Raw genomic sequence first — 17,855 nt, 5'->3', positions numbered from 1 at the left:
TGTAGTGAGGAGTAGCAATCCTGACCATCTCAATCTTGTTTACAGGATTCTTTCCCTCATAAAGAAGAAGCCCACTGAATTAGTAAAAAAGGCAAATGTCTTGATTCTCAGGTAGATTATATAATATTACTAGATCTTATGATGTTCTTTTCTCAGCACTCGGGCACATATCATTTACTAAGTGATGTGTAAACACTTGATCTGAGTAATTTTGTGGTACGCTTTGAGTGCACCTGTGAAACATCCTATTAAATTGCTGTAATGCGTTACTCCATGCACCATATACATACATGCTATGTGCTTTGGTCTGCATAGACCATCTATCTTCAAACACACACTATACTCATTTCAGTATTGCAGTGCAGTTACTCCATGCAGCACACACATACATGCATTGTGCATTGGGCTACTCAGGCCTTCTACCTTCTGTCACTGTATTCAAGGTTTACTGATGATGGTTCTTGAGCTCACGGTCTCCCAACTGCAGTCATAGACATCATATTCAGGGATTTTTGGCACCACAGTTAGGGGGATCTTTTTAAAAGTCATGCAGCGCAGCCCCCAGCGAGGCGGTGCTAAGGTGCGTGACAGAGAGGGAGCAGGAGAGGGGCTATCTCCCCCTCCCTTGTGCCGGCGCTAATTTTAGCAGCTGTGTACCATGCACAAACCTTAGTGCTGCAGCAGGCATGATGCAAAGCTTTTCCCACTTTGTATATGTGCAGCATGCATGGAAAGTTGGAAAAGCACAGAGAAATTAAAGCATTTCTCCTGTTAGCGCCTCCTTTGGAGGGGTGTTAACTTTTGGTGCCAAATCATGTTTACAAATCTTTGTAACTTTGGTTTTGCATCAAAAGGCTTGTGTGGTTGCCTGGGAACGCCCATGTACCACCCATGTAAGCCCCCTCGGTGCAAAGTAACGCAAAGCAGTGCTTTGCGCTGCTTATAGGGTGCTTTCCAGCACAAATCAAGTTTTGCGCTGGAAAGACAATAGCAAAAAAAGTATTCACGCTGGTTAGCACCACTTTTGTGGCACAAAACCAGCGCAAATGGTTTGAAAATCTCCCCCTTAGTATTTGACAACAGCTATGTTCCTAGCCTCAAGTTTAGATATTACATTCTACAGAATTAAAGATTATGGTCTGCCGGTTTGATACTAGGGATTGTTTTTTTAAAGTAGTCTGTCTTCATTGCTAACTGATCTCCCATCATCTTGAGCAGCTGTCCGAGTTCACAGACGTGGAGAAAGTCGGCTGCAGAGTGATGGTGGAGCTTGCTCGCTGGCTTCCCGACGTGGTACTTAGGAACATCCTGGGTCTTTTTGAGATGGAGGCCATCCCACATCCATATGTTGCATTGTGCCTTAAACAAGTCATTCAAGGTCATGGTAAGTTGCCTGGCATTTGAGAGATCCTTACATCAGGGAAGATCATGATAAGTGAAGTGGGAAATGGATTAAGTTCTGTTGGACTCTATTGGAACAATGATCACACAATTCAAGATAGATGATGGTCAAAGCACAATGTGGTAGTGATACCTACAGACATGGGTCTTCGGTTAGGAGAGTACAGCACTGTGAAAACTCGACCTCAGTAGTTCTGGCAGTTAAACTTAGAACCATAGGGTTTAACAGCAGATAAAGACTGTTGAGCCGTCAGCCTGCTTACTGCCTGCTTCTTGGAAATGTATATTCCAATCTGGTTCTCAGCTCCAGCTTTTCCACTTAGTACTTTTCTTTGCCTGTCTCACTTGAACATTTTAAATTAAGTTACTGATCCATACAATTTCTGGCAGAATTTAACTTAGCATATTTGGTACTCTCTCTGTGATATCATTGTTACTTGTTAGGCCCTCCCTCTTCCACTTCAGTTTCACTTTCTGAACTCTAATTTGGGGGAAATTGATGCTCCCAGGTTCAGGGCCTAGGGAATTCATGAGCAACCCTTCTAACAAGTATGGCCTCTTGTACTTGAAACACCAGTAACCAGATACTACTGTGAGATCACAGAATAAAGAGAACCTCCCTTTAGGCATTGACTCTCAGGGAATTGGCTGTCCATTTCCCAGAATCTCCTACAAGGAAACATAGCTAGTCTCCAGAAAGGACCTAAAAAAGTACTCTTCTAAGTCTTTGTGTGCCGCCTGTGTCAGATCGAAAGAAGCCCAAAGGCTGCACCGTCTCTCTGTTGGGCCACTCATCTCACTCCAATGTACACCCAATGTGCAACCCAAGGCTCTCCCTTTACATAAGGAACGTAGCACTCCTGTGTACTTATGTTATTTCAATTGGTGTTATGGTCGTTGGTGCAAATTGAGAAATCCTCCTGACTATGAGGATGAATTCAATGAACAGTTTGCGTTGCTCCCTGGGCGGGAGGGCATCTCCAATTGCACTCCTTTGGGCATGATAAGGCATTAATGTGTGAAAAGAGCACATTTTTGTATTACTGAAGAAAGTAATATGAAACAATGGATTAAAAAGCAACAATGAATAAAATTGATTTGGAAAATAATTTAAAAGAGTGAATAATTTATTTAAATATAAATGAGTGCAATTGGAGACGTCCTCCCACCCAGGAAGCAACGCAAACCATTCAGTTCAAAGTACATCCCAGTCCTAGGGTCGATCTGTTGTATGTTTCAGTTTGAAGGGCACTACAGGACTCCCTTCTCTGCTGTGGCACCTGTGTACACCCGGGCACCACAGGCTTTTGCCTCCACTATGCAACCAGTCTGAGCTGTGTTTTTTGTTGTCACCTCACAGTATCCATAATGAAGTATTCTGAGGGTTTAATCCTTGAACGCTTTCTACCCATCATGAAGAAAGCAAGAACTTTCGCCCAGTGTTGGTATTTCTGCCGCGGTAAGTATAAACTATTAGGAAGCTTCTCTGAAACTGGATGGAGCGAGCACCCACTGCAAGGATACTTTCAATTTTTCAGAAAACACCAGGGATAATTTTATATGTATGTATCATTTTAATCAACAGCCTCAGAGTTTGTCTGAGAATTTTTCCAAAATCTTCTGGGTTTTGAATTAATCTCTGAGAAAGGATTTTGCTTTTCTTCATAAAATGATCAGATTCTGTATATTGTATGTAAAATTGATATGCTCTGTATTATTTTGAGCGACAGCTGAGGTATTAGAATGCCAAAAGTCATTAAAAGCTGCCCACCCTCCCCTTGATTTTCATGAACCACAAGCCTGCATTCTGGGGAAGGGGAAAGTTGGTAGGGCTAAGGGTGTGTATAGACAGAGCCTAAGTGGGCAACTGGGCAGAACTGATTTGTATTTTCTCTGCAGCCTTTCAATCCTTAACTTGGGCATTTGCCCGGAGCACAGAAGCAAAGCTTGTTCCGCAATATTTGAAGGGCTATGTTATCTGCAAGGTCTATCTTGACATACCGTGCATGAACACCAAGGAAAAGTGCAAGGTAAGTTTTCAAGTCAGAACAGATTCTTGAGAGAGACAAAGCATGCTACTATTATCTACTGAGACACCAGTACCACATACATTATAAAAATGTGCAAAAGTGCCAAATATAATATCCCTTTGATCACCATGGATCATTTGAGGAAGGGGCCGTGATTCAGAAAAGATGGAGCCTTGTGAGGATCAAGATGCCCCTCTCTCTGCATGAACAGTGGTAATAAATGGTATGCAGCTGTCAGTGAGTGAGCATCTATGGTGTTTCATTGAGAAAAACTAAACAGGTCATGGCTGCTACTACTGGAAGATGGCTCAGGGTAATACCATGCGGTTGGTCTGCATGAACAGTGGTAATAAATGGTATGCAGCTGTCAGTGAGTGAGCATCTATGGTGTTTCATTGAGAAAAACTAAACAGGTCATGGCTGCTACTGCTGGAAGATGGCTCAGACTAATACCATGCGGTTGGTCATTAACTGTCATTAGTAGCAAAGTAAACAAAAGACTTTGGTCTTGAATTCAATCCCAATTAATTACCAATGGTTTAGATTGAATCTAGAACTCCATTCATCACTTCTTTTTCTAAGTGAGACGGCCTATTTATTTATTTATTATGCAATTTATACTGTGCAAACTAAACCCGAAGGTGTCAAAAAAGATCAAAAAAGGCCGAGCACAACTACAGGTACGCGCGTACAAAGAGATGGGTCTTAAGGGCAGTTCTAAATGATTGTAAAGTGGGAAGAGACCTTAATTCCAGTGGGAGAGCATTCCACCACTTTGGGGCCAGATTGGAAAAGGCTTTACCACCCCATCTAGTTTTCCGGATACGCGGAACTGAAAGAAGAAGTCTGTTGGAGGAACGAAGGTTTCTGCCTGGATTGTAATGAGACAAAATGGATCCAATTCCAGTAGGGCTGTTTTTTGCTAGAGCCTTATAGACCATACACATTGTTTTAAAAAACAACCTAACTGCTTATCATGATGGCTGCATCAAAAAGGGGTTCCCCTAGTCCATTGTGCTATAGGCTATATGCAGAGCGGCACTAATGAGGCCCAGTCAGCCATACATTGTCTGAATTTGCATATACTCACATTCAGTGCAAACATACTAGCTTCAAATGGAAATTTGCTATTGTAGAATGACCTAGGCTGATTTGCAAACTGTTGATCATTATCTGTAGTGGCAAACTGAGCAAAAGAGTGATGGATTAGAATTCACCAAAGTACAAAGGGTTTAGGTTAATCCATTCTACCCATCATGTCTGAATTTACTCATAGGCATATGCCATGCTGTCTTTCATGCGTAGAAGTTGTCAACAATACTATTTAACCATTACCAGAAAGTAAGACTTTAACTGGCACATTCATCAAGGTTGGCTTTGGCGATTCCTTAATTGCGATTATTAAGGAATCTCAATTAATGAATCACACAAGCCTATCCATGTAGAAATTGCTATAAAAATAGAGATTCCTAAACATTCCCTATTTGCGACTCACAATTTGTGAGTCACAATTAAGGAATGGCTTCCCATTCATTCCTATGGGCCTACAGGCCCATAGGAATGAATGGGAAATTGCACATGCAATTTCAAGGGTACAAGGCTGTCAAAAGGACACCCTGTTGCACCCCTGAAATTGAACTGTGCACATGTGTTGCGCACACACATGCCCCAAGGGAATGCGTGTGTGTAACCTACAACTTTGAAAAATACACTTTAGTGCATTTTTCAACATTTTCGCTATTTACCATCCGGTTTAATTTCTCTGTAAATAGCGGATACAAATAGCAAAATCCCTATTTTAAAAGGCATCTTGCATTGCATACAAGGCATTGCAATTAGTGATTCCTTAAGTGCAATCACAATTTGCGATTTTTGCATTTGGGATGATGCATCCCAAATGCCAAAATACCGGTCGCAAAGGGGCAGATTCTGAGAATCTGCCTGTTTGCGGCCGATTTTTCCTTGGATGCATTTGGGCCTAAATCCGGACATGGGAGTAAATCAAATGACATGGGTCTTGTGAGTATGGGCAAGTTGGCTTCCTCTGCAAAGTCATTGTAAAATGGGATACATATAACAAGAAACTGTGACTTCTCCAATTAGGAAAGAAATGTTAACTTTTGATTATGGTAAGAACTTCCTGACATAAACATGCATCTCCACCACAAGTATTTTGCCATACAAAAAACGGTAAGTTTCCCCTTGCTTCACACATACAGAGGTCAGAGGCATGTACTTTCTTCTGTGTTACTTCCTGTAGATCCGTGAACAGGTGTTACTGACACTTGGCCCAATGGCGACTCTGCTTCCCCCAGACCAGCTGGCTTTGGAACTACCAGGGGTGTTCCGAGAGGTATTATACCTCCAGGAAAGCCTGCCCAAAGAGAACACCTTTGGCCTGATAAAGGTATGTCTGGGGCAAATGTACCCCTCAGAAATATCTACTCTATGTTTGTATGAATTATGTCCTTGATGTATCGAAGAGAATGATAAGGGGGTGTCTAGTGAGAAAATGTTGTGTTCAATCAATCAATCAATCAATCAATCAATCAATCAGAGGATGACCCGGGACCAGGGTTCAATTCCCGACGCGGCAGGGTCGTGGACCAGGGTCAGCAGACTCGATTATTCTCGCCTCGGTGCATACTCTAACCAGGGATCACACTCGGCAACTCTGGGAATTAGCTTACCTCATCTCCACAACGGCCCCGCACATACGCCGGGGATGCCTGGTTTCACTTTGGAGATACCCAGGAGGGACCATCTCACAGGGAAAGCCAGGACGGGTTCCCAAGCGGTCTACAGCACGGAGATACCCCATGTGGGGTGATTCATGCGCTTTACAAGACATCAATACATACATACATACATACATACATACATACATAAAGCGCTCTACTTACCTGTGAGGGACTCAAGGCGCTGAGGGGATGGGGGTGCCGCTACTGCTCGAAGAGCCAGGTCTTGAGGAGTCTTCTGAAGGCGAGTAGGTCTTGGGTCTGCCGTAGGTGGGTCTGGAGGGTGTTCCAGGTCTTGGCAGTGAGGTAGGAGTAGGACCTGCTGCCGGAGGTTGTTCGCTGGAAGCGGGGGACAGCAGCGAGGGCGAGGCTCGCGGACTGGAGCTGGCGGGTGGTGGTGTAGAAGCTGAGTCTGCTGTTTAGGTAGGCTGGTCCGGCGTTGTGAAGTGCTTTGTGTGCGTGGGAGAGGAGCTTGAAGGTGATCCTCTTGTCGACGGGGAGCCAGTGCAGGTCTCTCAGGTGGGGGATGATGTGGCTGCGGCGGGGGACGTTGGCGATCAGTCGGGCGGAGGCATTTTGGATGTGTTGTAGTCGTCGTAGGTGTTTGGCTGGGATTCCTGCTTAGAGTGCATTGCCGTAGTCCTCACTGTTCTTCTTGTTTCGGTCAGGATCCACTTGTAGATCCTGCGGAGCATGCAGAGGGTGTTGTAGCAGGAGGAGGAGACAGCTTTAACCTGTTAGACATGGGGAGGGAGGAGTCGAGGATGAATCCTAGGTTGCGTGCATGGTCGGTGGGTGTCAGTGCTGTTCCCAGTGTGGTCGGCCACCAGGAGTCATCCCAGGCTGAGGGGTTGGGTCCGAGGATGAGGACCTCTGTCTTGTCCGAGTTCAGTTTCAGAAGGCTGCTCCTCATCCAGTCGGCAACGGCTTTCATTCCCTTGTGGAGGTTGGTTTTGGCGGTGTGTGGGTCCTTGGTGAGGGAGAGGATGAGCTGGGTGTCGTCGGCATAGGAGATGATGCTGAGGTCGTGATGGTGGGCCACTTGTGCGAGGGGGCCATCTAGACATTGAACAGTGTTGGGCTGAGGGATGAGCCCTGGGGGACGCCGCAGATGATGTAGGGGGTATTCTCTGCTTGTCTTTCAGATCTCTGTTGGGTTTTTCTATGGCTTTCGACACACCTGACCTGGAGTGGTCATTATCTGGGTCTTCTCTTTTTTCACCGGGGATATCATAGTTGGGCCTTCATTACAAGTGGCACAATAATTCTGATGGTACAGGTCTCATTGTAATCATGAGGTTTGGAGGAATATGGTAGCTCTATTGTGTTTCATCAAAAGCCCCAGGGAAAAACAAGTACAGTAAATGAAATGTGACTCTCATATGTTATTGCTCCCAAAATGGGAGTCCTTGTTGTTTGCCCTTCCTAGACTCACATCGAAATAGCAGATTATGATAGGCCACTCATAATAAGGGTCACAGTAGTGCAGATGGAATCTAAGGAATCACAGAAATTATTTACACTGGTGCATTATTTTTTAAAACCCTTTCATTTTCAATTTTCTTGGGTGAAACTGCCTTTTTGTGTGGTCGCTGCACCACTACATAGGAAAGTAATGCTTTTGGAGATTCAGTGTGTCAAAAAAGCAAAACTTTGAATTAAGACCATTTCATTTTTTTCTTCCTTCCATTTCTTAGCCTTCCTTCCTCACTATGAAATAAAAACAAACTTGTTCACAACGTTTTAATGTATAACTTATTTTTCCTTTTTCTATAATCCCCATATTGAGACAGACACAATAACCAACCGGTTTCATTGTTACAATTGCACTTCATACCACTCATAAGAATTCTAATCATGGGCCCCTACTGGGGATCCAGATCACTAATTCCCTTTAACCTCCATCGTTGGACCAACATCTACCTTATTTTTCATGAGTTGGTTTATATACTTTGGAAAAGGTTATCACATTTTTAAAAGTCTGTCCTTGTATGTTTTCGTAATAGCTATAGTTCACATGTGCCTCATAAATGTCCCATAGAAAACATCTAGAAGCTGGGAAACTGACCATATACACTTTGTAACACCCAATGTCACCTTTCCCCCAGAGCAGCCTTATCAACAACTTCTATCTTAAGATTTGTATCAACTCTCCCCTCTGAGAATTCTGATCACCTCTCACTTTTAGGTATTTGCATCAAATCTCTTGGGATCCTGAACTTTACTTGCCACAGAAGATCACATTCTCCTACCTCTTGAGGATTCTCACCCTGTAAAGCTTCTGATCCCTTCTTCCTTCGTGGTGATACTGATTACATCTCCCCAGTCAACCACTGACCCCCTTGAGAGTGTGGATCACCAGTCCACCACAAGGATCTAGATTACTTCAATCCCCTTGACTGCATTAAACTCCTTTCCTGAAGATGGAGCTTGATATTTTCCTCTAATTTTATAAGTAATGCTTATTCATCACTAGGAAGGGCCATGTCCCAAGTGATGTCAGATGGCTGTGATTGCGTTGCTTAGTAGGTCAAGATCTGTTGTTTATGTGAAGTAATCATTAATATAGTTGGAAATGAATGTGCTGAATGAAATTGAAAGCCATATGCATGAGTGATCTCTTTCTAAAGGCTTCCCCCTTACTAACTTCATGTTCTTTTCCATTCAGCCTCTCGAACATTTCCTTAGAGCTGGTGTCACAAAAGCTTGCAAGGAGGCTTCTTTACCGGAAGGGTTTGCAGCACTGCACAACATGGTAAGGGATTTTTTTAGGAGACTCTTCTATCATGAAATCACTGTATCTTCTGAACAATAAAGATGATCAGTTGGTGTGATGGACACACATGCTGATTAGATAGTAGAGATGTGGACTTTACTCTTGCTCATTCACTGACACCTCTCATGAGAGACCACTAAAAAAAAGTCCCCTGTTATCTCCATCACAGAGTGCTGAAAATGCCACCCATTGTCTTTAAAGCACAACACTTTAATGGTAATCCGCTGTCTCCAAAGGTGGTGATTTCCCTAGCTTGTGAGTGAAAGCATTACCCACTTTTTTCATAGCAAGGATCACAGAACTCCAGTCACTAGGTCTATAGCAGGAGACTGAGCACATTATTCACTTGTCGACAGCCAAGGAATGACAAAGATATTCTGTCTCTCAATTCACTTGGTAAAAAAGGTCAACACCTAGCTTCACTGCTGAAGAGTTGAAACTAACACCCACTAGATCTATAACAGTAATTCTTGAGTGAGTACAACAGGGTGTGAACTAAGGCAAATGTAGTAGTGGATAAAAGTCTTAAATTAAGATTTTGAGAAGAGCGCATCTGTTGTGGTCGAATTGTAAATGCTCTACAAAGTAGTAGCACTGAGTTCCCAATTTATAATCATAATATCCTGTTCTGTCTTTGCAATGATTGCTGTCACTGTGATGTTAGTCATGAAATGTTGACTTTTAATAAAGATCTATTAATCTCTAACTGGAAAGAGGCCAATATTATCATAAAGAAGGGAATGTGAGTACTGATACTTCTGGAAAAGCTGTCACAATTCGCAGTCTGAGATTCTCTCTCATAAGAAGTGATAGGTTAATGTTGTGCTAATGGCCAGGATCTGAATACTCATCTACTTACCAGATTCGTATGGCCGTTACCATACTGTTCACAATCAATATCTGATCCCAATCACTATAAGATGATGACCAGAGGAGAACTTAAAAAAGCCATTAACACATGAATATTAACATTTTCAGTGTTCATATTTGGAGCTTTTGCCTAAAACCAGTTTGCCTACAAGTTTTTGGTTAGGATTTTGATAGAAGTTGCAAACCCTAATGTGCTAATGAGACTGGGTCAACAGCTTGGTGTGCAGGAAGGAAAAATCTTGACAATGATGTCTTATAGTCTGCCTAGATGTCTTACTTGCTGAGGAAGTTGACATGAGGTCCAACAAGGGCAAAAACTCAATTTTGCTAGCAAAGGTGTTAGACTTCTGCATAGATTAGCATGATCAGGGGACCACCTATGTATGTGGCTGAGGAATGCTTCTAATGGTGGTCAAGTCACTCAGGGTAGAGACTGACCTGTGTTCTATGCCAAGCAGATGAACAATAGTGTGTACTGTGAAATGACAGATGGAGGGTAACTTACAGAGGTGAAACAAGCAAGTGTTTACACAGAAAGGTAAGCGCACACCTGGCAGAGTTATCACTCAGTCCAGCCGTACAAGGAGGTTGATCATGGGAAGTCTCTGCAAAGAAGTAAAAATATATATTTTTTAAAATAAAATCTTTTATTTAGTTTTACAGGAAGACAGACGGAAAAAGGGAAGAACAAGGGGAAAGAAAGAAGGGAAAAAAGGAAAGTACAGGCGACAATCCGCAAATAACCTCACACAAGGGGAGCTGGAAAATGATTTCACAAATAAGGCAATGGAAGCAGCATGTATAAGCATTAAATGCAGGTATCAAAGTCAATGTTCACCAAAGCAGAAGGAGAATTAGGCTCAAACCCCTTCACGATTAGCCGATCGGCTATAATATTGTCATTAGATGCGACGACCCCGATTGGGGGACGGACCTGCATACAGTTCCAACAACAGTCCGTCTCCATAGGCTAAGCAGTGTCGCAACAGAGAAAAACCAACAACCCCAACAACAACCCCCCCACCACCACTCCCCCCCTTCCCCCCACCCCCCTCCCCAGTGGCGGCGACCATTCATACCGGCCAGCTAGTTAAATCTGGAAGAGGTGAAGAGCACTTGGTGCCGAGGGACAGACCGCAGATGGTAGACCCTGAGACAAAAAGCGGACCAGGGGTCCCCATTGGAACAAGAAATTTTTAAAATTGCCCAAAAATATATCTGACAATCTCTCCATGCTCAGCAATCGCCAAAGTCTCGCGTGCCACAATGATATGGCCGGGGCAGCCGGTTTCTTCCAGACCGCCGCTAGTGTTACTTTGGCTGCTCCAAGACACAGCCACACAATACGTTTGTCGGCCTTAGTTTGGTGTTCCAACACCGGGTCTCGGAGTCCCAACAGGACATAATCTATCGACCGGAATCGGATAACCCAGGATATCCTTGATGTGGGACAGAATCTCAGACCAGAACGGGCGGATGACAGGACAATCCCACCAGATATGGCGGAAGTCTCCTAACAGACCGCAACCTCTCCAGCACCTGTCTGAGGTGGCCGGGAAAATCCGATGCAGCTTGGACGGGTAGAGGTACCAATCGAATATGAGCTTCAAGTGGGCCTCTCTAAGGTCCATCGAATGATTATGCGCCGCCACATCCCGCCAGAGGCTTTTCCACTCGCTGTCAGAGACGTCCCTGCCTAGAAGGGCCTCCCAGTGTTCCATATAGCGGGGACGTGGGGATACTGCTATGTCCAGCAACAACCCATATAGGAAGGAGATCGTCCCCTTCATAGTGGACATGCGAAGGATGAATGCCTCAAACGGTGTCAATGGTCTTGTGGCGGCGTCCACCACTCCCGCCGAAGTTCCCCAATGCAGGAGTTGAATGTGGCGGAAGCGTTCAGTGGGCGGAACACCATAATCTCGCATACAATTATGAAAGGTGAGGGGTGCTGTACCATGAAACAAATGTGTAAGGGCTCTACAGCCCCCTCCTCTCCATAGTTCAAAGGGTCCCTCTCTCAGAGCCGGAGGAAACGCCGGGTTGAAGTGAATGGGCGTAAATGGGGACGGAAACGAGGTCCAGCAGTCATCGCCACTGACCGTGTCCCATACTTTCAGGACCGTGCTGGTGGGAGTGCTGATATACGCATTCCTGGGTCGGTCCACCTTGGGCTTCCAGGCCAAATCCCATATGGATCTCCCGGCCACACTCCGATCCATATGTAGCCAGTGTTTTTCCGATAGCTGCTGGGACCATTCCACCAGAACCCTCAACTGCGCGGCTTTATAGTACAAGTGCATGTCCGGGAACCCCACTCTTCCCTCCCCCCACGGTCGCCTCAGCGTTGCAAACGAGAATCGTGCCCAGCCTCCCTGCCATACAAACTTCAGCATCAAGGTCTTAAGGCGGCGAAAGAAATCCAACTCCACCGGTATGGGTAGAGCCTGGAAGAGATATAGGAACTTAGGAAGTAGGACCATTTTGATAGCGTGGATCCTACCTAGCCAAGAGATGTATTTGGGCTTCCATCGTTCCAGCTCAGCGCGCACTGCCGTCAACATTGGGGGGAAATTAGCTAAGAATAAGGAGCCTAGGGCAGGTGTTAGCCGAACGCCCAGGTACAACAGAGAGGTAGACGTCCATGATAAGGGCGTGAGCGCGCGCACCCGATCCACCTCCGCGGGAGGAAGAGTCAAGTTCAGTATGTACGATTTGTCAAAGTTGACCTTGAATCCCGCCACCGCTTCAAAGTCAGAGATCACCCTCTGAATGTGAGGTAGCAATTGGGCCGGGTCCCCTACCGACAGCAGCACATCGTCTGCGAAGAGAAATTTTGTGCTGCTCACCCGTAAAGGGAAGACCCTTGATCTGCTCCTCCTCCCGGATTGCAAGGGCCAAAGGCTCGATACTTAAAGCAAAGAGAAGAGGGGAGAGAGGACAACCCTGTCTCGTTCCGCGGGAGTGTGGGAAGCAGGCAGATCGATGCCCATTGACCATCACCCTAGAGGTGGGGTTGTTGTAATTGGCACTGATCATTTTTATGAATTGTTGTGAGAAGCCAAAGGCTTCCGGAGTGCGGTGCAAGAATCCCCAGTCTACGCGGTCAAAGGCTTTTTCCACGTCGAGCCCCACCAGCACTGCTGGGAGACGGAACCTGTCGGCCTTTTCTATCAGATGTAGCACCCGTCTCAGGTTGTCGTGTGTTTGACGCCCCTTTATAAATCCAGACTGGTCCGGATGAATGAGGGCCGGCATCAAGTCCTGGATCCTACTTGCTATAATCGAGGAATACAATTTAGCATCCACGTTGAGCAGAGCTATCGGGCGATATGATGAGCATTTGGTGGGATCCTTCCCTTGCTTAGGGAGCACAGTAATCTTGGCCTCAGCCATGGTCCCAGATGTCAGCCCGGTGACCGCCATCTCATTAAAGAGGGAGACCAGATAATCGCTCAGCTCCGTCGCAAACGTTTTATAAAACAAGGCAGTGTAGCCATCCGGACCCGGAGCCTTCTGGAGCTTCAGGGCCTTGATAGCGTCCAGCACCTCCTCTCTGGTTATAGGGGCAGACAGCAACTCATTCCATTCCTTGGAGACCTGCGGTAGAGGAAGGCCAGCCAGGAACTCAGATTGGACATCCCGATCTAGGGCGTTGCTCCTATAAAATTCGGCATAGAAGCGGCCAAAGATATTCGCCTTGTCCGCATCTCGGTGCCGCAGGGACCCCGTCGAATCCTGAATCCCTCCGATGTAGTCCCTCTCCCTCTTGTCCAAAAGTTGCCGGGCCAGATGCCGCCCCACCTTGTTCCTCTGCGAGTAGAAAACTCGCCGCAAGCGCAAGAGAGTGAATTCAGCTTGGTTATTGTAATGGGCTTTCAGCTTCCCCCGCACCGCGGTTAGAGGTCGGAGGGTCACCCTGGACGGATTCGATTTGTGCGCCTGTTCCAATACAGCAAGTTCCGCCTCTAATTCCTCACGCTCCCTCCTCCTCAATTTGTTGAGGTTCGCATTTAGGCCTAGGCAAGTGCCCCTTAACCCCTTAAGTGCTGCTGACGGCCAACGGTCGTCGGGAGCGCTACCTCCCCAGTGCTGCGCACGACCATTGGACGTCCATTCAGCACTAGTTCCAATGGACAGCGCAGCACTGGGGAGGGATGTTTACTAGCAGCTAAGGTGTTAACGAAGCCTTACACACGTCCCAAGTGTTGTACACCGAAGTGTCCGACGGTGGGTTAAGAGCCAGGAACTCCCTAATGGCCTTCCACAGCTCCCTGCAAGAGACATCGTCCCGTACCAGTGCCACCGGAAAATACCACTTCTGCCACCCACCCCCCCCATCGACCAATGCAGCCCGAGAACCACCAGGCTATGATCCGACACGGAGAGAGGAAAGACACTGGCGACACGGATGTCTCCTCTAAGGGCCTGACTTATGAATATATGATCTAAGCGAGAGTAGGAATGATGGACGTGGGAGAAGAAGGTGTAATCCCTGGTCTGGGGGTACAGGAAGCGCCAGCTATCAATCAGCCCCAGCTCACCCACCTGTTGCTGCGTTGCAGCGGAAAAGACCCCAGCTTCCGCCCTCTGTGCACAGGAGCTATCCGAAGCTTTGTCCCACACCATGGTAAAATCCCCCAAGAGGAACAAGTGCCCTTCCAGAAAGTCCCCAACCTTGTCCAACAAGTCCTGTAGAAAGGTATTCTGTCTGGCATTGGGAGCATACACCACCACAAAGGTACATAACCTGCCATACAATGACCCTTTCACCATCAACCACCGGCCCTCCTTATCGCTACACACCCCCACAGGCTGGAAGTGAAGGGACGCCCGGAAGAGTAGAGCAACCCCTCTGTGCTTTGTGGGTAGAGAAGCCCTATAGATGAGAGGAAAGTGTCTATGCCTGAGCCTGAGTTCATCTTTCCTAGCCAGATGAGTCTCCTGGAGGCCCACCACATCCAGATGATGATCTGACAGGTATTTCCAGAGTTTCTGGCGTTTCTGTGGGGAGTTGAGACCTTTTACATTCCAAGTGCCAACGCTAATAGGCATAAGGAGTCATGAAATCCCAATGCTGTGCATTCGACATGTTATCCTGACCCCGTCCCCCTACCCTGACTAACCTCCAGGCCTCCTCCCAGGATCCAGTCCCGCTCTCGAGTTCCCCCCCTGGACCCCCAACCCCCCTCTCCCACCTCATGCCCCGAGCCCAAAAGGCTCCCACACTCCAATCATTTCGGCAATAAGCATAGGGTCCCCATCACAGTCAAGGACCGTGGTAGCTCCTGCACAGAAACTCCGTCACCAAAGGCCCACTCAGCATTCCTCCAGACCCAAACATATAACAGTAGGAAGAGGTGCCCGACTACCGCTAGAAACAGTGATAACAACTGCACACATACCCCGCAACCAAAGGCCCATATAACTCTCCTCCAGAAAGGCCAACACTCGCCACAAGCATCCACAGGTTGCCACCATCCCCCGCCCACCCCCACCCCGAACCCAAACTTCCCCCCTGCGCAATCCACCCCCAAACCCCCCCTGCCCCACTCCCCTCAACAAGCAAGTAAACAAGAAAAAAGTACTTATCAGTCCCAGTCCGAAGCGGAACATAGAACAGTCCCTGGAATGGGGACGGGAAACCCCCAAAGGGTCTCCCACGGCCACGGCCCGGGGTGTCTTCTCAGAAAGTACATCCATACCCACGGGCCGGAGTTCTTGCGCCCCTCCGGCGCCGACAGCCATTAGTCGAAGTTCAGGCCACCCCGGAGCTCTGCTGGGAAGACATCACTGTCGCTAAAGCCACTGACGCCACCGCTTCCCCCCTCTCCAGCAGACTAGTCGTGCGATCAGGCCTCCCGCGATCCATCTCCGACCCCACTCTGTGCCAAGAGGAGGATCTGCGCCATCTCCGCTATGAAGGGCTGCCAGCTGTAGGAGCAGGCGTCGTATCCTCGATGCCCAGAAGCTCTTTTGCCACCTGTAGAGAACGGATCTGCACCAACTTATTCTGCCACCAGAAGACAATGCGGAAAGGGTGTCCCCACGAGTAGGGAATGCTATGTTCATGCAGGAAGGCAGTCACCGGCCGGAATTCGCGCCACTTCTGAAGTTTTGTCGCCGCCAGGTCCTGATAAAGTTGGGGCCGGTGCTCGCGGAACTGCAAGGATGGAATGTCCTGGGCCTTCCGGAGAATCCGCTCCTTCAATTGAAAGTCATGCACGCAGACCAGGATGTCAGGTGGCGGCCCACCCCCCTGCAGAGGAAGGCCCACCCTGTGGACTCGGTCCATCTTGATCTCATGCAAATCCTCCTCGTCCAGGACCTGCAGGAAGAGCGCCTGCACGTAGCCACGTAGGTCGCCTGCTTCGCCATCCCACGGTACCGCCTGTATGCGGATGTTGTTCCTACGGGATCGGTTCTCCAAATCTTCCGCATGTGACTGCAGGTCCAGGTTCTGCTCGGTGAGCCGAAGCACATCCTGCTGCAATTGGTGGACATCGTTGGCCATGCTGAGGTCATGATCCTCTAGAGTAGCCACCCGCTCACCGATTCCGTCCACGTCCCTACGCACCTCACGGAGATCAGATGCCAGTTGAGCACGGAGTTCGGAAATATCCTCCTTTATGGATGCGAAAAGCTCCGACATGAAAGCCTTGGTTGCTGGAGCTTTGTCGTCCGACTTCCGGGGTGTAGAGCTAGCGCCAGGAGACGCCGGTTGCTGGGAGCCCTTGGGTTGGCCATCTCTGCCAGGCTTCCCCTTGCGCGACACGGAGGACATCGCGGCCCCCCTTGTCCGTCTGGAGGTCAATGCGTAGGCTCTCAAATCCGTTCAGGTGGAGCTCCGCCGTGGCAACCGCACTCCTTCCCAGCCTCGTATGGTGCCAAACGGCCAAATCAGTAACGTGCGGACTGCCGCCAAATGACCGCAAAGGGTAGGGATCATAGAAGGAGTAGTGCTCAGGGAACCTCCTCTCCACCGGGAGCACCAGGCCAGGATCCACCGCCGTCCAGCTAGAGGTGACCTTCCACAGGCCCCGCACGTTGCCCCTCGATTAGCGCAGCCCCACTCCGGGTTCCACCTCCTCAGCGCAGTGTTTCAATCGCAGGGTCAAGTTCTCCACTACAGGGGGGGGGCAGGTGCACCCCCAGGCCCGACCGGACCCCCGGCTGCTCCCCCGTAGTTCGGGGGCCCTCCGCTGCACGCTCGCGTCCTCCACTCCTCCTCCTCAGGTGCACTAAGGGCCGAAGCAAATCTCCAGGGGCCCAGGCCCAAGCTATGCATAGAGAGCGTCACCTCGTCACTCCGCACAGCTCCCCCGGCAACTGGAAGCCCTAGATGGCAAGGTGCTGAGAGCCCACTCAGTCGTGGCCCCACTCCAGGGATGCCTCGCCACCACTCCGGATCAGTGAGCCTGGGCCCCACGATCACCACAGGCCGGGGATCTCTAGGCCGCAGTCCGCCAAATCCCCACAGCTCCTCCTCAGGCCTCCGCTGGCCAGAAGATATCCCCAGCCCCACTACTCTGGGCACACATCCATACCAGGGCCCTTCCGGGTGAGGGAGCTCGGTTGGGCGGTCCCGCCCAAGAAGTCAGGTCAGAGGCGGCGGGGGGCTGCGCCGTGGCTGCCACGCTCACGGGTCCCCGCCGGCCTACCTTGCTAGCACTTGTGCGTAGTCCGCAGCGGGGGCTCCCGATGTAGCTGATCCCCCTCGGGGATGTGCGCAGTCTCCCCCGCAGGTGGTGGGGTGGGAGCCGAAAGCTCCGTGTCCGCTGCGGCTCTCCGCCTGCGAAGCCCGCACAGCCGCGTAGCAGGAGGTCCGGCCCCTCTCTTCACCCGAGGCCAAGGCTCACAGGGCCGCAGTCCGCCGCCGCTCCCAAGTCCGCTATCAGGCAGCCTCCAGCCGTGATCGCGGCATCGGACCTTGCCCCTCCGCTCCGGGGCACGCCGCCGATCACCGAAAGTCGAACAGCACGTCTCTATCAGTGCTGTACAAGGCTAAGCTGGGCTCGGCGCCGGAGAGACTAGAAAGGA

General features: G+C 48.7%; 1 protein-coding gene across 1 annotated transcript in view; it reads left to right on the top strand.

The window, feature by feature from the left end:
• Window positions 1-1,260: 1,260 nt before the first annotated feature.
• LOC147708656 (uncharacterized) overlaps window positions 1,261-17,855 on the top strand; it is a 223,889-nt gene continuing 207,294 nt past the window's right edge. The window contains exons 1-5 of the mRNA XM_086925380.1: window positions 1,261-1,384; window positions 2,762-2,860; window positions 3,301-3,431; window positions 5,692-5,838; window positions 8,838-8,924. Of these exons, the coding sequence (XP_086781506.1) occupies window positions 1,261-1,384; window positions 2,762-2,860; window positions 3,301-3,431; window positions 5,692-5,838; window positions 8,838-8,924 (588 nt within the window). The remainder of the gene's footprint in view (window positions 1,385-2,761; window positions 2,861-3,300; window positions 3,432-5,691; window positions 5,839-8,837; window positions 8,925-17,855) is intronic.

The sequence above is a fragment of the Lissotriton vulgaris genome, chromosome 6 (genome assembly GCF_964263255.1).
Source record: "Lissotriton vulgaris chromosome 6, aLisVul1.2, whole genome shotgun sequence".
NCBI lineage: Eukaryota > Metazoa > Chordata > Amphibia > Caudata > Salamandridae > Lissotriton > Lissotriton vulgaris.
Note: the sequence above shows the minus strand (reverse complement) of the source record. Positions and strands in the feature narration are given on the sequence as shown.